General features: G+C 62.7%; 1 protein-coding gene and 1 non-coding gene across 2 annotated transcripts in view; both read left to right on the plus strand.

Moving 5' to 3' along the window:
* Nucleotides 1–19361, plus strand: part of VAC14 (VAC14 component of PIKFYVE complex) — a 50307-nt gene that overhangs the window by 14263 nt on the left and 16683 nt on the right. Inside the window, exons 10-14 of the mRNA XM_056137046.1 lie at nucleotides 2397–2460; nucleotides 5678–5822; nucleotides 5976–6041; nucleotides 11711–11864; nucleotides 14915–15047. Coding sequence (XP_055993021.1) covers nucleotides 2397–2460; nucleotides 5678–5822; nucleotides 5976–6041; nucleotides 11711–11864; nucleotides 14915–15047 — 562 coding nt within the window. The remainder of the gene's footprint in view (nucleotides 1–2396; nucleotides 2461–5677; nucleotides 5823–5975; nucleotides 6042–11710; nucleotides 11865–14914; nucleotides 15048–19361) is intronic.
* On the plus strand, nucleotides 576–646 carry TRNAG-GCC (transfer RNA glycine (anticodon GCC)). The gene has a single exon. It is a non-coding gene; the product is annotated as a tRNA-Gly (tRNA).

The raw sequence follows: 19361 nt of genomic DNA on the forward strand, positions 1-19361 counted from the left end.
ACACACCACATTCGGCTGCTTTTGCTTCTTGAAGGGTGCTTGAGGGTGTGGTTTTTGCTTTGTCTGAGGCTTGATAAGTCACAGCATGCAGAGTTTTGAATATTTTATGCTGACCTAAAAATGTGCTTCTTAGCTCAGAGTCGGAAAGCAGAGGCTGAGCAGGAGAGAAGGGGGTTGGGCCGACTGCAGGTTCCTCTGAGGGATTCATGGGTGCTGAGGGTCACCCAGGTTTTTGGAGGGGCTAACACTCCCTGGCTGTGCCCTTTGAAACGGTCCCTATGTGTGTGGAAACTTGCTGCCTTGTGAGTTCTGTCTTTAAACAGTAAGAGCCCTAGGCGGTCCCAGCGCCCAGCCCCGCCCACTCCCAGGGCCCTGTGGTCAAGGCCACAGGTTTTTGGAGGGGCTAACACTCCCTGGCTGTGCCCTTTGAAACGGTCCCTATGTGTGTGGAAACTTGCTGCCTTGTGAGTTCTGTCTTTAAACAGTAAGAGCCCTAGGCGGTCCCAGCGCCCAGCCCCGCCCACTCCCAGGACCCTGTGGTCAAGGCCACAGCACAGGCGCTCAGGGCAGCAGCGGCATTGGTGGTTCAGTGGTAGAATTCTCGCCTGCCACGCGGGAGGCCCGGGTTCGATTCCCGGCCAATGCAGCCAACTTCCCTTTTTAGCTCGTCTTGCCCAAAGCTGGGTGCTGCTCTGACAGCTTGGCTCCCGCTTTGCTGCCTCGTAAACAGTCTGTCACTTCCTGCTGGTTCCCAGGGCCGCCAGCGGCTCCTCAGGCTCCAGCGCTGCCCACTCTCAGGCACTGCCGGGCTGCCGGGGGCCAGGAGAAACAGCCGGCTAGCCAGGCCAGCCGAGCTCACCGGTCAGGCACAGCTCCCCCAGACACCCTCTTCCTCTTCCCACTCTGCCCCTGGTGCCCACCCAACTCCCCGGACGGAAAACGGGGCACCCACCCTGGTTCCCCTCCTCAGGGGTCCCAGCTCCATGGTGCTGCAGCCACGCACGGGGCTGCTGGCCCCTCCCCGCTTGCTCTGTCTGCTTCCCCTTGGCAAAGTGGCTTTAGCCACTTGGTGTGCGTAAGTCTGTGTGCACGTGTGTGCGCGTGGCTGTGTCCCTCCTCAGTCAGGGTTCCTGCTCCCTCCCTGGTCCCCTCAGGGGTCGTGGCCTGGATCCCGAGGTCAGAGTATGGGCTGCTAACTTCCTGTGTTACCCCGGGACAGCCCCCCCACCCCCGCCTCGCTCAGCCTCTGCGCCCCATGTGTCGGGCCACTCATGCCTGAACCCGCCACAGTGCAGGGGTGAGTTTCAGGCCCTTCAGCCACTGCGGGTGCCGAGCCTGAGCGTGTTTAAGTGCTCTCGCCCACCTGGCCAGGTTCTAAGGCACTGACAGGACCGGTGCGGCAGCTCCGCCCACCTGTGGGCACCGCAGGGGTGCTGTGGCCCTCCTTCAGGCCTCAGAGGTGGTCTTAAGCGGCCGGTGCTTTACCCTTAGCGGTCATGCCCCCCATACCTCAATCCGCCCCCACTTTGGTTCTGGGGTTTTTACTGGAGGGCGAGGCAGTATCCCTGTTTGTCCTCGAGGGATACTCCTGGCTCAGTGCTTGGGCCAGTGTACCTGGCTCAGTACACTGAACCACCAGTGCCGCTGCTGCCCTGAATGCTTGTGCCGTGGCCTTGACCACATGCCCAGGGGACATGCGGTGTGGAGGTGGACCTGGAAGCTCAGCCCTTCCTTTGTGCTCTCTCTCGAGCCCCCTCCCACCACACCCCACTTTTTCTTTTTTCTTTTAGATTTTTATTAGTGAAACACCATGAGGTACAGTTGTAGATTTACAAATTTTTGTGCTTGGGTTTCAGTTATACAATGATTGAATACCCATCCCTCCACCACCATTGATCCCAGTATCCCTCCCACACCCCACTTTTAAGACCTGATTTCTCAGAAGAACATCCCTGTTTTCTCTCAGACTGGGGCGGGGCAGGGGTGTCCCCAGGATGGAGAGCTAACAAGGGACCAGCCAGTCAGGATGCTGGGCAGCTTGTTCTTACTGGAGGCACGGCGGGGCTGCTGCCCACGGGAAGGGTCATTTGGACATGAGTGTTGTGGGGAATGCCATGACATGCCAAGGAAGGCGGGCAGGGAGGCCGGACAAGGGTGCCCGCATACGGGGTGTGGCTGGGGCCCTGGATGCCTGCACCCACCGCCCCTTATCCCTGCCCTCCTTTGTCACCGGGGGTGGGTGGCTTGCATCACCGTGCAGGTTGCTTGGCAGCTCTCCAACGGCTCCTGATGTGGGGGGCTCACGGCAGGCCCAGCTTTGGCACACATGCCGGCATGGGCGCCCCGGGAGCCCCCAGCCCTGAGGATGACTCCCCCCAACACCCCTCGTTCCCCAGGAGCCCCCGACGGAGCCTGCGAGCCCAGCTTCAATAGCGACTTCAGTGTCTTCACCCCGACAAGGTGAGTGCGGGGCGCCTGCCACTCGGGATGGTGCACCAGCGCTGGAAGGGCAGCTGAGGCACCCATGGATATCGCTCGGGGCCCTTGGCTTATTGGGCACTCACTAGGTGCCCCTCAGGAAGGTTCTGGAGACTAGGGCACAGGCCTTTCCCAGGGCTGTGTCATGGCACCAGCGCCCACCAGAGGGCAGTGCAGGCCCAGCAGCCAGACCCGGCAACCTTCAGTGCCTGCGACGGGAGAGCGTCCTCCCTGGACAGAATGGCCGCCGAGACCCCACGAGCCCCGATGTGCCCCAGCCCATGGCTCCAGTCCCCATGGGCTGCTCCCCTGACCCAGAGGAAGGGAAGGGTCCTGCGCCGTAGGGTCCCTCTCTCAAGCTGCCTCCTCTCCCTGCCACACTGAGGTCACCCTTTAGGTCATCTCATTTCTCCTTAGCCCTGAGGACCCCTGTTGAAGTGTGGGCACAGGCAGGTTCAGAAGGGTCCCGAGCCCCACCCCGCCCAGCACTGCTGGTTCTGGGATCCACCAAGGACGTGGCCCCTGCCCTCGAGGGGCGGTGGACAAGGCCCAGGTGCCTGATGAGAAACTTCTGGAAGAATTGCCCTCAGCCCTGAGCTCCTGTGCCCAATGTGGCACCTGGGCTGTCCCTCCTCTTCCCTCCTCTCAGTTGAGGCATCCAGGCCCCTGGGGGCCACTGGTGGTGTCACCCCTGATAGGGCCTGGAGCATCGGGACCAGGTAAGAGATTCAGGAGGAACTGGACGGGGCACGCTCCAGCGAGGGGACAGAGGGAGACCCTGGGGGGATGGGGTGCAGTGGAAGGGCCAAGCCTTCCAGCGCCCAAGTCAGATGCGCACTGACCTGGGTGGGGGGCAGACAGCTGGTGTTGTCCCAGAGGCCCGTGACAGCTGGGAGCCACAGGCCAGGTGTGAATTCTGGACCTTGGGCGAGGACCGCAGGAGACTTGGCAGTGGACACAAGACGGGTAGCGCAGGAGTGGCCGTGGGGGAGGCGTCCCGGCAGCTTCGATGACCGCCCAGGCCGTGGGTCCAGGTGGTCATGGGGCACGGCCCAGAGCAGGGCTGACTGCAAGTGCCCAGGTGCCTGACCCAACATGGGAACCCAGCTGCCATCTTGTCTCTCAGCGTGGTCTTCTATGCCCTGTGCATGCACGGTGAAAAGATCTAGAAACCAGTGCTTCCAGCTTCTGCTCCTGCTGAGTGGGAAGAGTCATGGGGGTCCATTACACACACAGGTCTGACCCAGGCCACCTTGTTCCGAGTCCCTCTGTACTGAGTTAGAGGGCGCGGGTGAGCCCTCAGGGAGACTCAGTGGCTCCACTCTGGCCCAAGCCCATCGGCTGCCCTTGGTCCTAGCAGCCTGCGTGGCCCGTGTGTGGGTCTGAGTGTGAATCGTGTGTGGGTCCGTGTGTGGGTCTTTGTGGTCCAAGTTTGGGTCTGAGTGTGAGTCCGAGTGTGGGTCTGAGTGTGGGTCTGTGTGTGGGTCTGTGTGGTCCTGCGTGGTCTGATTATGGGTCTGTGTGTGAGTCCATGTGTGGATCTGCATGTGGGTCTGTATGTGGATCTGTGTGTGGGTCTGAGTGTGGGTCTGTGTGTACGTCCGCGTGTGGGTCCAAGTTTAGGTTCGTGTGTGCATCTATGTGTGGGTCTGAGTTTGTATCTGTGTGTGGGTCTGAGTGTGGGTCCGAGTTTGGGTCCGTGTGTGCGTCCATGTGTGGGTTCACGCATGGCATCTGTTGTGGCACATGGTATTTGAGTTGCTAGCAGAAGGGGTTTCACAGACACCCTGAAATAACTCGGATGCCCCCAGAGTGACTCGTCTAGACGTTTTGGAACCGAGACAGTCTCTAGAGTCGGGAGTGGTTCGTTCTCGGGGCAGGCGGCCAGGGCGGAGAGGCCTCACCCACCTCTGCCGGGGCACCCTGCAGTAGCCACCAGTCCGGATGGCTGCTCTGAGCGGGGGTCACCCAGCCTGCCTGCCTCCCCCTCCTCCTCAGTGGTACTTGACCAGTCCTGCGGCTTGGGGCAGGGCGACCCTGGACAGCCCATGCTGAGAGGGACCTGAGACACCCTCACCCTTTGGCCTTTGGCCTAACAGTGACCTGACCAGGGCCACTGGCTGGGGGCACTGGCCGGGGCCGGCTCACTCTGTTCCCAGGAGCCCCTGAGCCACCAGCATGATCTGGGCTGGGCCGAGGGAACTGTGGACAGGGGACAGAGGTTCTGGGGGATAAGGTGAGCATGGTGGGGGGCTGCCGCCTCCTCTCACAGCCTGGGACAGCTGGCCATGAGTTCCCGTCACCCGTGATCCCTGCCACTGCACGTTGAAATGACAAACACACTTCAGGTACTAAAAGGAGTAAAAGATGTCGTTAAAATTAACTGCACCCCACCCCTTCTCAGTTAGAACTGGAAAATGTCAAATGCTGTGGGTGGATCATGTTGGGTTTCTCTTGGTTCGGGACTGGGGTTCTGCCAGAACCCCCAGATGCTGCAGGCACATGTCTGTCCAGCTTGGGCCTCAGAGCACCTAGAATTTCTGTGAAGGCCACAGGGCCGCAGCCTTGGCTCCTGGGTACATCAATGACCAGCACAGCATGACAGGCTGCCACGACATGCTCCGTTGGCACTGCCTCACACCTTCTAAAATGTCAGGGGGGTGTCCGGGGGATTGGGAGCTCACGAATTAGGGAGCAGCTGGAAAGGGCATGAGGGCCTGGGCCCCTGGGCATGAGAGTCCTGCATGGGACGGTGCTGAGACGGGGAACAGACAGGGAAGCCGCCCAGGGCAGAGCGTGTCCCTTGGCTGACTCAAACTGGATCACTGGATCATCAATGCTGACGACCCCACGGTCCCAGGCCAGGCGCTCTGGGTGCAGGTCTCTGCCTGGGTGCAAGATAAGCAGCTTCAGCCCTGGGGAGGTGGCAGGGAACAAATGCAGGGACCTCTCAGGCCCAGAGGGTCTGGCCTGAGGCTGGGGTGAGCCTAGCCAAGCTGGAGGGGGCAGAGGAGGTGCGATCTGACGGTGCAGGGTGGGGAAGAGGACCCGGGTTCAGCCACCCCGCAGCTCTGAATGGGCCCCGCGTGCGCCTCATTTGCCCTCTCTGCCCTGGACAGGCCCCGGGTGTGCCCCACCTACCCCCCCTCAGCTCTGGACAGGCCCCGGGCACACCTCACCTGCACCCCTCCCCCCACAGCTCTGACCGGGCCCCTGGCGCGCTCCACCTGGATGGGATCGTGCAGGTGCTCAACTGCCACCTGAGTGACACGGCCATTGGCATGATGACCCGGATCGCCGTGCTCAAGTGGCTGTACCACCTCTACATCAGGACACCCCGGAAGGTGAGGTTTGGGGTGCAGCACAGCTCCAGGGGTCTCCATTCCGGTGGCTCCGGAGCAACCCCGGCCAGTAGAGGCACCCCCAGTGTCGGGTATGGGGATACGGAGACCCTGTTCCCGGCACAGTCGGCTCACAGCGCCACTTCTCTGCCCCAGATGTTCCGGCACACAGACAGCCTCTTCCCCACCCTGCTGCACACGCTGTCAGACGAGTCAGACGAGGTGGGTCACGGCCGCCCCTGCCCCCCTCCCCCTTGCCAACGTGGCTCCCACATACCTCCTAGCTCCCCTTCCTGCCTCTGCTGGCTGCCCTGCAGAACGCGCCCCCTGCCCACCGCCTGGATGGGGAACCGGAGGAACCCAGCTGGGAGTGGTGCCTGGGGGAGTTGTGGTCGGCTTGTCTCTCCCCTCCCTGGGCCCTGGGGGACACACAGGCACGTGGGATACCACTGTGACTTCCAGCCTCACTTGGGCTTTGCTTGGTTGGGGTCAGAGATGAAGGCCGGCTGGAGAGCCCGGGGCTGTCCCCGCTCCCCTGTCCCCAGCGCAGTGCCCCTGGAGTCCCTCCGAGGCTCCATGCAGAACTGGGTCCCACAGGCAGCAGCACCTGTGCCCGCAGCCCCTGCACCGCGGGGGGGGGGGGGGGCGGGAGGATGTGGTGGGGCGGGGAGGCCATTGCTCAGTGCTCCCTGCACAGACCCAAAGCTTCACACAGGCGGGTGACCGCTCTGCAACCTCATAGTTCTCTGCACTTCTAGAATAATCCAAAATGGGCTGGAGCAATAGCATAGCAGGTAAGATGCTTACCTTGCATGCGGCTGACCCAGATTCAATCCCCAACACCCCATATGGTCCCAGATTCAATCCCCAACACCCCATATGGTCCCCGAGCACTGCCAGGAGTGATTCCTGAGTGCAGAGCCGAGAGCATCATCAGGTGTGGTCCAGAAACAGTAAAATTGAAAACATGCTCTGGAGTCTGCCCTTGAGCCCTCCTGCTTCCTGCGCACACAAGCTCGCTCTCCCGGCCCGACAGCCCTTAACTGGCAGCGTGGTGCTGGGGCCACCCCAGGGGGTGCTCAAGCACCAGAGGTATCATGCATGTGAGGTCCGTGTCCCAGCCCTGTGAGCATCTCCGGGGCCCTTCGAGCCCATGCAGTTGTCACCAGGGTATCCTGGAGAGGGTGATGGTTCTCAGGCAGTCGGGAGAGATGCAGCAGGAGTTTGCGTCATGGTGCTGGGAGCTCTCAGGACCCCTGGCATTCTTGGAGGTGACAGTGTGTGTGAGTGAGCATCTGTCGGTGTCTCCGAGCCTACACGAGCACCTGTGAGTGTGGTCGTGCCTGAGCTTCTGTGAGCATCTGTGTCTGAGCATGCGTGAGTTTCTGAGCATGCGTGTCTGTCAGCATCTGTGAGTGTGCACGAATGTCTGAATGTGCGTGAGCGCCTGTGAGCGTGTGTGAGCATTTGAGTGTGCATGAGCATCTGTGAGTGTGCGTGAGCGTGCGTGAGCATCTGTGAGCCTCTAAGCATGTGTGAGCACCTGTGAGTGTACATGAGCCTCTGAGTGTGCGTGAGCATCTGTGAGCAGGCGTACGTGTCTGAGTGTGTGAACCACTGAGAGTGCAGGAGCACCTGTGAGTGTGCGCGAATGTCTGTGACATGCTTGAGTACTGGCGTGGGCAGAAGAACTGGCTGAGGGCAACTGCCTGGGACGACAGGGCAAGTGGCTAATTGTAAGACCCTGTAGGAAGCAGGTAGAGACCTCTCAGTTACGTTTTACAGGTCTGGGGTTCTCAGGTAAGGCGGGATTAGGACTCAACTGTCTACACTCAGACCCCAACATCTGGGTCAGGTGTGCCGGGAATGGGCCTCGGGCCCCCCCAGCACTGGGGGGAGGCTCCCCCGACCAGCCCAGGGTCAGGCTTTGCCCGGTGCCTGCAACTCACCTCTCTGAGCCTGGGTGTCCTTGTCAGAAAACTAACTATGGAGTCTTCTGGCTGTCCCTGCCGATTGGCGCGTGGTGGCTGAAAGGGCCCTGGGACCTGGTGCAGCTAGTGGGGACAATGGTGGTTTCCCAGGGGGACCAAAGCCAGAAAGGATCCCACTCACCACAAACCTCTCCCTCTGCTCCGGCAGCAGGGACTGGGGCCTGGCTCCCTCAGGGCTAGACCTGAGACCTGGATGCAGAGAGAGAGGAAGAGGAGAGGCCCAGGCCCCCCGGGGCACCCTCACATTTCTACTCAAACCAGCTGGCCCGTGGCTCTGGGCCCAGCATCTGAGGACGAGCAAGGGAGGCGGGTGGGGGCCTCAGGAGCTCCCCGACCACCACCGTGGCAGAACCTCCCCGGCACCAAACCTCCTGGCGCAGCGTGTGGTCAGCCTTTGCCCGAGGGCCCTGCCCATCCCCTCCCCAGCCTAGCGACACCCTGGCACAGCTGCAGGGCGAAGAGTGCCCGGATGGACCCCCACAAGAAGGGAGGGGCCCTCCAGCCTGCAGGAACGTGGTGGTGACAACGGCAGCCCCGTGTACCCTCCCCCCCTCCCAACACACTTCCTCTGCTATGGAGGCCGCAGCCCACAGCCTGGCCTGCACTCAGAGCTGGTCTGTGCATGATGGCCTGCACGCCCCGCACCAGGTGGGGGATGGCCCCCAGGACCCAGGCAGGGACCCAGGCAGGACGGGCTGATGCTCCTTCCCCACCCCCAGCCGTTGCCGTGGTGACACAGGCCTGCAGAATATTGCTTTCTTAGATCCCCCCCTTCTCTCACCCAGAGAGAAAGCACAGTGTTTTATATTCATTTTGCAAAAAGCTGTGGCGCGCATACTAATTGCCTGGGCTTCCTCTGAGGCCTGTGTCCTGTTGGAGGGGGCTGTCCGGGAGCCTCGCAGACAGCTTCGGTCCTGGGGCGGGTGCCCCCAGAGCAAGGCCCAGAGCTTGCTGACTGGCTATGGGGTCTCCAGGCCAAGCGGGTGGGACAGGGAACGCGAAGCCACGTGCAGCCCGGGCCCTCACCCCGCAGGAATCGTGCCCACGACCCACATCTAGCCCGGCGCTGAGTGGGGTTTGCTGGGCAGCTGGGAGAGGGCAGTGGCTGCCCAGGAGGGCCCCCTCCCATCATGCGCCTCCCCTCTTAAATCCAGAGTATTCTCTGCTACAGCAGTCCCTTCCCCTGCCTCATAGGAAGTGTGTGTGTGTGTGTGTGTGTGTGTGCGCGCGCGCGCGCGCGCGCGTGCGCGCACATACATGCATAAGTGTGATGCGCCTGCCCTCTGCAGGAGGAGTGTGTGTCCACAGAACACTCACCATGTCCCCTGGGAAGTCCGGCTGGGGCTCCTTGCCAGCCCTGGGGACCATAGACAAACCATGTAATGCGTCCAGCACCGAGGGTGACCATGCTCATCACTGCACACCACGTCACCACCTGTAACTAGCCACATTTTGCTTTTTAAAATGAGAGAATTCCACTGTGAAGGACGAGGCCCCGCTGCTCCCGTGGGGCGGGAGAAGTGCATGTGACTGGCCTGCAGGGTGCCAGCCCACCGGCCGCGGCTCCCCACAAGCCCACCTAGAGCATTGATGGTCTGCATGCCACCTGCAGGACAAGTCCCCTCCTTGGGCACAGATGAGGAAACCGAGGCTCCCTTCTCAGGCAAGACCCTCTAGAGTCATCCTCTGGCCCAGCCCCACCCCTACTCCCACTGGGCCCAGCTAGCTTCTTCCCTGCAGGGTGTGTCTCCCTGCAGATGGGTGGCTGAGCCTGTGGGCCACGCCCCATGGGTGCAGGGATGGAGGGGGAGAGTGCCACAGAAGGTCACCTGTGGGCAGGGGTTGAGGGCAAGGGCAGGGTCCAGCCAAGGGTGAGGGGATGAGACACTGTGTGGGCCCCTGAGCATAGAGCCCAGAGCAGCCCCTGACACCTAACAGACGTGGGGGCAGGAGGGAGACGGACAGAACCATTGGCTGTCACAGCACAGCCTAGTGGCTCAGAGCCTCCTGGGATGCAAGCTCCCTGCACGTAGAACCGACAGGTGAGGCCTAAAGCCGGGCACATCATCCTGCAACCGGGCCAGCGTCCACTGCAGAGGCGGGAAGGACACAAGCACGGGCCCACCCTGGCGCAGGTGAGGTGGGCCTCGTGGGTCAGGAGGAAGCCAGGTGCCTACCCGGAAGAGGTGTACTGCACTGGCAGATGCCAGGCACGGTCTGCTACCAAGACCATCAGCTCACCTGGGAGCGTGAACCAGGCATGAGGGTGGGAAACAGAACCCCATGACCTCTCCGCAGAGCAGAGTGGTCCCTGAGGATCACCGAGAGTGGGAGTGGGGGGTGCCAGTTTGGGGTTTTGACTGGATTCCCTTTTTTTTTTAAAAATTTTTTTAATTTAATTTTATTTTTTTATTAGTGAAATACCATGAGGTACAGTTGTAGACTTACAAATTTTTGTGCTTGGGTTTCAGTTATACTGGATTCCCTTTGTGGATTTTTTTTTTTAAACCCTTTCTTGATTTTGTACTTGGGAGCCAAACCCAGCAGTGCTCAGGAGTGACCCCTGGTAATGATCAGGACTCGATACCGGGGATAAAATGCAATCGGCCACATGCACGGCAAGAACTTTAACCCCTGCATCATACCTCTGGCCCTGATGTCCTGTTTTAAACATATTCATTTTTATATTTATGTTTGGCATCTTGCAGCACTGGTAATGTCAGGGTTTCATACATGCAGAGTGTGTGTGTGTGTGTGTGTGTGTGTGTGTGTGTGTGTTCTGTGTTTGTGTCCGCGTCTGTCCAGCTGCACGATTCTGCCTCTCCTTGGGTCGCGTTTCACGGTGCGCATGCAGCGCACCAGCAGCAGAAACAGTGCCCAGAACCAAAAGTCACCCAGAGACCGGGAGAAAACCCCCCTCGTCTGCCGATATTCAGGTTGTATAGTGCACTTGTGCAACGGACTTGTGAAACGAACAGCCTCCTCCAAAAATGGGGAGAAGAAATGAGCAGGAACCTCCTCAGGGACACCCTGGTGCTGGGCAGTTTCTCGAGACAAGCCCCGCGGCCTGCGTCCTTCACTCCTGGACACTTTACCAGCTACAAAGTCCATCTTGTGGCTGGGGGCGGAGCGGGACACCCCCAGAGCTGCCTGTGGGGACACGTCCATCGGGGCATCGCTGCCTGCCGTGTGTGTGGCCTCGCCTCTGCGGCTTTCACTCAGCGGGGGTCTTGGGGTTCAGAGTGCAATGGCACATGTGGGGAACTCGTTCCCTTCTAATCGCCTGGCGGGGTGTGGACCCCCCACATCTCTCCACCCCACCACTTTCGGAACAAGGCCCTGGGCTGCCACGAGCTCAGGCTTGTTCACCAGCACATGAGGCCCCTCAGGAGTGGGGGTGCCGTGGGAGCAAACCCCAGCTTCGACACTGGGAGCGCAGCTGCCAAGCTTTTGGCCTCACTGTTGGGTTGTAGGCAAGCCCCCCAAAATCCATTTGCCCCAGCACTCTTGGCTCGCTAACTGAGACAGGCCATTTGCCCCAAGTCAGGCCACTGCTGACTCGGGGGTCCTGTTGGTGCCTCCCGCACCCACCGTCCAGTGGGCAGTGTGGGGGTGCCCATGAAAACCTCCTGCCAGGCTGGGGAGAGGAAGCACCGCTGGCGCCCCGCAACCCAGAGGGACAGGAGGGGTCCTGAGCCAGGTGGCACTGCTCTCCCCTCTGAGGGGAAAGGCCTGGCCACTCCCAGACCCGCACCCGTGGGGTTCGGTCAGTTCAGAGCCAGTCCGTGCCCTCAGCTGGGCCAGCCCCGCGGGTGCTCCCGCGTGTCCCTGCGTCCTCGAGGGCCTGTCCCCACACCCCCGGGGGAGGGTCGGTGATCTCATGCTTGGCTCGTGCCCCAGGTGATCCTGAAGGATCTGGAGGTGCTGGCAGAAATCGCGTCCTCCCCTGCTGGCCAGACGGATGACCCAGGTCCCCTGGACGGCCCTGACCTGCGAGTCGGCCACTCGGAGCTCCAGGTGCCCACAGCCAGCAGGGCCAGCCTGTTGCCACCCGGTGAGTCTCCCTGCGCCTCCGCCACCGCCCCGGGGAGGGGCCCCTGGCAGGCCTTTTGTCCCGCTCCAAACCTGGCCCCATATTCTCTCCCTGTTCCGCCCCAGCCAGGAAGCAGCCACGGGCACCTCAGGTCCCCCCAGGTGGGGGACGCGGCTGCCGTATCCTTCCTGCTGAGATGCTAAAAATAGCGGCCCGGCGGCCAGCCGCACGGATGTGCCTCCCACAGCTTGTTTCTGGGCAGCACCTGGTGTGCAGGTGGGCCTGGCCGTCGGGCGCACCGAGCCCCAGTGCCCAGACCCTGCAGAGGTGCAGACAGATGAAATGTGCCCACCGCGTCCTGGGGGCGTCCCTGGGGCCCCTCGCCCCTTGGGCGTCTCTAGCTTCTGCTGGTCCTGGGATGCAGAAGATTTGGGTCAGCTGGATTGGAGGCCCCGATGCGGCCCAGGCCCGGCCGTGCCCCCACTTTGGCCCACAGGGAGACACTGAGGCTGGTGCCACACTCGCTCTCCCACCCTGGGGCCTGGCAGGAAGAAGGGGCTCCCCAGGAGGCAGGGGCTGCCGCCTCTTGGGGCCTCTCTCCCAGACTCCATCCTGTGTCCTTCGTTCTGAAGTAGCCAGTGGGCGCAGAAGCTGAGTGTGGGGGCAGCCCCGCTACAGGGCCGGCGGGGTCTGCAAGACTGGGGGAGTCCCTCCCCAGAGACCCCACACAGAGGAGAGTGGAAGTGCCGGCCCCCAGTGCGGCCCAGACCCCCCACAGAGACTCGCCCCAGACCCACGGGGAGCCGGCAGGCAGGGCAGAAAGGCCGTGGGGAGAGCACCCAGCCCACCCCGCCGTGTCCCGACTGTTCGCTCCAGCACAGACTCATGCCATAGCAGGACAGTCTCAGAGCAGCCAGGCCGCCCCGGAACTGGAGTCCTGCAAGAAGCCGGGCCCTCAGATCAGGGGGTGCTGCACACGCGGAAGGGGCTCAGCTCTCAGCAGACGCAGCCACACCCCAGCCCTGCTCTGTGCCAGACCGGGCCCCCTTGCCCCGCATCCCACCCGCTTGGCCCCCAGGCCCCCGGAGGGGCACTTCCTGGGCCAGGCCTGGCTCCCCACCACTCCCGGGCACCCCCGAACCTCCCGAACCTGCCCTGCAGAATATGTGTAGGGCCACCAGCCCCAGAGGCCCTGGAGTGTGTAGGGGGTCGAACAACCCCGGGCAGGGAGCAGGAACCCCTTGGAAGGGGGGAGCAGGACCCCGCGGAGGGACCGGGCTGGGCTGCCGGCCTGCAAGCATCTGGTTTTGCTGAACTGTGACTTGGTCGTGAGCAAGGCCGGAGCTATTTTTAGCCCGACGTGTGAGGCTGCGCCGTGTCAGACTCCCAGCTCCTCCAGACGGCTGCTCGCCCAGCTTCTCCCGTCGCCACGTCAGGGTTCACTTGGGCACACGTGGGGGCCCAGCCCTGTGCGCCCCCCAGCAGCTGGCCGCTCCAGGAAAGCCAGCATGGGCCCCTGAGGCAGCAGTACCCCAGGCTGGGGGACCCCAGCCCCTCTCTTCTTCACCCCTCCCTGGGGCCTGGGGCGGAGTCAGCAAAGCAAAGCAGGGGCCGAGGAAGGTTCCGATCAGACAGGGCAGGGGCGGCCGGGGAGGAGGGGCTGCCAGGGGTCTCACGGGCCAGCCCCACGGCAGGCACACGGGCACAAGGGAGCCCACGCCCACCCCCCTTCCCCCCTTCCTGCCTCTCTCATGGGTCCTGCCCATGCCCCCTCCCCACCCCACCCCACCCCCGCCGTCCTCTCTGCACCCCGGGAAGAGGCATGTAAGGCCCCACAGACCCTACAAATCCTGAGGCTGTGCCCAGCGGTGCCCTCACGCCCACGGGAGCCCAGGGGCTGTCAGGAAAGCAGGGGGGGGGGGGGCAGCCAGGCCGGCCTGGAAGCTCGTTTCACAGGGGGCGCAGTTTAAAGGCTTTGCGGAGCCCTGCCTGGTGGTGGGGGAGGGGTGGGCCTTGCCCTGCGCCTGGTCTGGGGTGAGTGGAGGCTTCCCCCTTCTCACGATGACAGGCCCTGGCCCTGGGGTTGGCTGGAAATGGCCGTTTTATCTTTAGGTAGGTCCTTTCTGTCCCTGATTTGTTAAGGGATTTTATCCTAAACGGATGTCGAGTCCTGTCAGAAGCATTTTTCTGCTTCTTTTGATAGGCTCGTCGGATCTTTGGGGAAGGGGGGCCGCCCCCAGCGGTGCTCAGGCCTTCCTCCTGGCAGGCGTGGGGAACCAGCTGTGGTGCCCAGGGTCGGGCCCGGCTGTGGGTGAGGCGGGCCCCTCCCTGCTGCTCTCTCTGGCCCCGATCAGGCAGCGTTTCTTGCTTTTGCCAGTGTGATACGTTCCACACCGTATATTGACTTGTGTATATTGAAGTGTCCTTCTGCTCTGGGATGGGACCCCATGCTGACCATGGTGTGTGACCCTTCATGATGATTCATTGGATCTGGTCCCTAAGACTTTGCTGAGGATCTTTGCATTGGTCTTCAAGGTTACTTGTCTGTTTCTTGTCTGGGTTTGGTTTGGCTTTAGGGCCATACCCCCACAGTGCTCAGTGCTTACTCCTGACGCTGTGCTCAGGGATCACTCTTGCCAGTGCTCAGGGGATTGGATGTGGTGCCAGTGATCAACCCTGAGCAAGAAGTGCCCTCCCACTGTGTCACTGCGCAGGCCCCAGGGGTAAACGTCTGCTCTCAGCACCGGAGCCTCCGTCTCCTCCGGCAGCACCACTGTGTCTGTCTGTCTGTCCCTCCCCTCGTGGGTCCTGTACTGACCAGGAGGAGACTGCCTCATTGACGAAGATGAAAGCGCCTTGCTCAGGGCCCTGTGTGCCGATGTTCTCTGGGGAGCACCCTCGTTTTCTGCATGGAGGCGAGGAGGGCGGGTTAGTCACAGTCTCACACACACACACACACACACACACACACAAACACACACACCCCCAGCACCATCGTTTTGGCATCTGCGTTTGTCTCTGAGGCGCCCCCTCCCGGGACACAGGATAAACCCCTGTTCCTTCATCCGCAGGTTCCAAAGGCCTAGAATCTTCTCCTTCCACGCCCACCATGAACTCCTACTTCTACAAGTTCATGATCAACCTTCTCAAGAGGTTCAGCAGCGAGCGGAAGCTCCTGGAGGCGAGAGGCGCTTTCATCATCAGGTCAGCCCCGCCCCACCCATCACACATCACGCCGGCCAGGACCGGCACAGCCGCGGCCACCGCTCCCGGCCTCCCTCTCTCCTCCTGACCTGGCTGCGGTCTCCGCAGGGGAGCAGGCGTTCCCTCCATACTGCATGGCGAACTCCGTTCCCTCCCTTCAGCGTGACTCAGAGTGTGGGGGCAGCAAAGGGGGTGCGAGGTGGCAGGTGCGGCGGGCTGTGCTCAGGGGCCTGACCTGGGCAGACCATAGAACTTTCCCCACGTGCCCAGGAGAGTGACCCACAGGCCTCCAGCATCTCAGTGAGGCACAGTCCCTCGGAGCCCCGCAGCCAGGCCAGGCAGGGAGACGCTGGGGCGATGGCTTCCCATGCTTCCAGGGTGCTGGGAAGCGGGCAGAACCATTCTGGTGCCAGGGACGGGGACGGGGCCTGGGTGGGGGCAGCTGAGCTGGCCAGGGGACATCGGGACATGGCAGGAGTGGTCCCAGCAGAGCATCCTGGGCAGGAAGGAGCAGAGTGCGGTGACCTCAGGCCTGCACGGCACCGGGCCTTCACCCTTAGTGCTCCCCCCCCCATGTACTTCTGGGCCAGGCTCCTCCCTTTGTTATACTTTTCTTTGTGTGTTTGTTCATTCTTGTTTGGGGGCCACACCTGGAGCTGCTCAGGGCTTACTCCTAGCTCTGTGCTCAGGGGTCACCCTTGGTGGGGGTGGAGGACCACATGGGGGCCCAGGACCAAACCCGACTCGACTGTGTGCAAGTGCAAGGCAAGCGCCCTCCCCGACCTGCTGCCGTCACCCCCCAAGCCTTCCCCTTCAAAGCCAGCTGTGTTTCGGGGGAGAATGGGGCCATGGTGGGTGCCGGGAGCGCGGGGGGGGGGGGGGGGAAGGGGGAGCAGTGGAAGTCAGGAATCAGGAGCTGAGCGGGTCGTGACCGCTTCTCAGGCCGTGTCACAGCCCAGGGGGGCACTGCAGGTCAGGGGCAGGGGAGCCGCATGGCCATCCTGGTGACAGCCCAGGAGAGACCGTGAACAAGCCTGTGGAGAAGGGCCTGCGCCCAAGGCGCCTGTCTGACATTGATGGCATTCATTCCTTCATTCGTTCATTCATGGGTGCACCGGCTCCGTATCGAGTGCTGATTGTGCAAGGACTGTTGGTTCTGGAAGGTTCTGGACAGTTCTGCTCTGGCGCCTTGTGGTACTTTTGTTCTCCCCAGGTTGGCGGTGAGAGGGCGGGAAGAGGCCCCAAGGCACCAGCTGGGCGATGTGATGGGGCGACCGTGGGGTGGGCCTGAGAGGGGAGGCAGTGGGGAAGAGAGAGGGGCAGGAGGGAAGCACCCCGAACTCACAGCCGTGTCCTCGCGGAAGGAGGGGCCCACGGGGGCCTGGGCTCAGAGAGGTGCAGTGGAGGGGGGTGAGGTGGGCTCCCACTGCCTGGCCCCTCCACGTTCCCACCTCAAGCCCCCAGGGCTTCCTCGTTTAGCCTCGAGGAGGACCCCGCCCTGCAGCCCTGGGGGTGCCCTGCTGACCCCACGACATCTGGCCAATACTCGCCCCCTCCACGCCCATGGGCTCCAGCCCCCGGCCACCCACGGGCCGCATCTGCATCTCCTTCCTGTCCTGGGCTTCTGCTTTGAGGGGTGCAAACGGGCGGGGAGAGAACCCCCCCTCTTCCCCAGCCATGTGGGCCCAAGCCTGGGGAGATAGGGGCTAGCCGGCTCCGGGCCCCGGGCTGGGGTTCGGGTTCAGGCTCGCAGGGAGCAGCTGTCTGAGGGGCCCGGGATTGGGGGGGGAGGCCCAGGAGCGCCAGACCCACCTCAGCCCAACTCCCGCCAGACCATGTGCGCCCACCTCCCTGACACCCCACAGCTCAGTGGTCGTCACTCCCTGGCCACAGCGGTGGCACCTTGTCACTCTGCAGAGGGTTACATAAGCACTGCCGCAGCCCTCCACAGCAGTTGGGGGTGGGGGGGGGGCTGTGCTGCCTCGTGATCTGGGCCCGGCCCCCCACAGGGGTCTGGGTGGCGGGGGAGAGAATCGAGCCTTCTGTCCCTGCGCCCGGCCCTCGTAGAACAGCTCAGCCCCGAGTGGGTGTCTGTGTACCCTCCCCTCCCCCGGCCTCTTCCCAGCCCTCCTGCCAGCGCGCGAACAGCGCGGGACTTGTTTGGCCCTGAACCGTTGCCCTTACCCTGGGGGGCGGGGCGGGGGCAGCCCAGTGAGGAGCGGGAGCCCCGCGGAAGCCAGCAGCTGCGGCGGTACAAGGCCGGCTTCTGTGCGGGCAGCGCGGCCGCCAGGAAGGCCCTCTGGCCCGCGGCCGGCCCGTCAGCTGCGTCCCCTCCCTCCCCTCCCGACTCGCCCGAGGCCGGCTGGGAACTCAGAGCCCCATCCCCCCCCCCCCCCCCCCCGCCCCAGCCCAGTCTCTCCCAGGAAACGGGGTGCCCCGGGGTGAGGGAGTCTGAAGCGCCCTTGGAGACCCGGGGGAGAGGGTCTGAGGATGCGTCCCCCTCCCGCCAGCCCCTTGGTAAATAAGGCTTCTGGCACCTTCTGCACCCCCCAGCGTCCTGGTCTCTGTAAGAACCGGAGTTGGGGGCCAGGGAAGATGTGACACTGAGTGTCCGCCTGTGTGGGTGGTGGGCCTGGGGAGCGGCTGGTCACGGGGCTGCCGGCCACTGCTGGCCAGGGAGGCCTCCACTCCAGGGCCCCAGCTAGGAAAATGTGCTTTGCTGTCCTTGGGCCTCGCACCCTCCTTTTGTGTCCTTATGTGCCACTTTGCTTGCTGTGGTGAGGAGAGCATTGGCCAAGCCCCCCAGAACCCCCGATGCTGGTGCAGGGATGCCGGCCTACAGGGTGGACCCATGCCCTGGGCCCGGTGACCTCAGAGCCGCGCTCGGCCCCCGCCCAGAGCAGGAGAGAGCTCCTAAGAGGCCCCCTCGCTCGCCTCGGCGCTGCCTGGCGCCCCGTTAATGGACCGCGTCCACGCGCTCCCAATGAAACTCAGCAGTCCTGGCAGGTTCCTGCCCGGAAGAAGGCCTGGGGCTGCCTCGCTGATGGCCCCCCATGGGGCGGGAGGCCGGAGATGGACGGGCAACCCCCTAAGCAAAGAGCTCTCCCCCTAAAGAAGCCGCTCTTGCTGCCGCGGGTCAGACAGCAGAGAGAAGCGGCCTTGGACTCCGCTGGGGGCTGGGGGCCGAGCCCCTGAGAACAGGGTGGACCCTGCCCTCGACGGTCGAAGAGTCGCGACCCGAGCACCCCATTCTGCCCTCCTGTGACCCCCGCAACATAGGCCTGCCCCGCAGGAGTCGTGCTCCTTCTGCAGAGTTCTCACAGGCTGGGGTTTCTGGGTGTAGGGGAGGGTCCCCCGCGGGAGCCGCGCCGCCCCCCGCTCGAGCAGCGCCCCCACACCCCTTCAGGCCTGCCCCCTCAGAGCAGGCTCTGTCGTCTGGAGCTTTACAGACGGCCGCAGGCCTTGAGCTGGTCGTCAAGTGGTTGCCCGGGGACGAGGACTCGGTTGCGAGTGTCAGGCTGGAGCCTGCCGCCCTGTCGGGGGCCTTCGTGCTTGACCTCAGGCTGCTGGGAAACGGGCCCTGTGAGACCTTGGCCCGCAAGCTCCCCACCTCTTCGCGTCCCCGCCTCCCTCTCTCCTCCAAAGGGGACAGAAAAGCAGGGGTCCCAAGTTTTGTTTTGTTTCGGGACTACATGGTGGTGTCGGTGGTGCTCAGGGCTTACTCCTAGCTCTGTGCTCAGGGAGCTCTCCTGGTGGTGTTCAGGGGACCGTAGTGGGTGCCAGGGATCGAACCCGGGTCATCCAATTGCAAGGCAAGCACCCAACTCACTGTACTATCGTTCTCGCACTGTTGAGTTTTAACTCCAAGGAGTTTTGTTTGTTTTCTCTCCGTGGGCTACACTCAGTGATGCTCAGGGCTTACTCCTGGCTCAGTGCTCAGAGATCACACCTGTCAATGTTGGGGAACTGTACAGTGCTGATGCCATTGGGTTCCCTGGGGTGAAGTGGGGAGGAGAGAGTGGGTATCTGCTGTTTTTCTCACGATGCACCTCTGCCTCCCTCAGAATGGTGCCACACCCCCTGGGCGCCCTCTCCCACCTTCAGACTGGATTTAACCGCCAAGAACAGCAGTGCAGAGTGTATCCGCATCACCCAGTGCACACCGCCTCAGCAAGCTTGGCCTTGCCCTGGTGTCATTTCCTCTTATGTTGGAGGCCCTTGTGACAGCCACATGGTGTACACGATCACACACAGGTTTCTGTCTCTCAACTGGGTTTCTGGCTGTCTGTCTGTCTGTCTGTCTGTCTCTCCATC

The sequence above is a fragment of the Sorex fumeus genome, unplaced genomic scaffold, assembly GCF_029834395.1.
Source record: "Sorex fumeus unplaced genomic scaffold, SorFum_2.1 ptg000122l, whole genome shotgun sequence".
NCBI lineage: Eukaryota > Metazoa > Chordata > Mammalia > Eulipotyphla > Soricidae > Sorex > Sorex fumeus.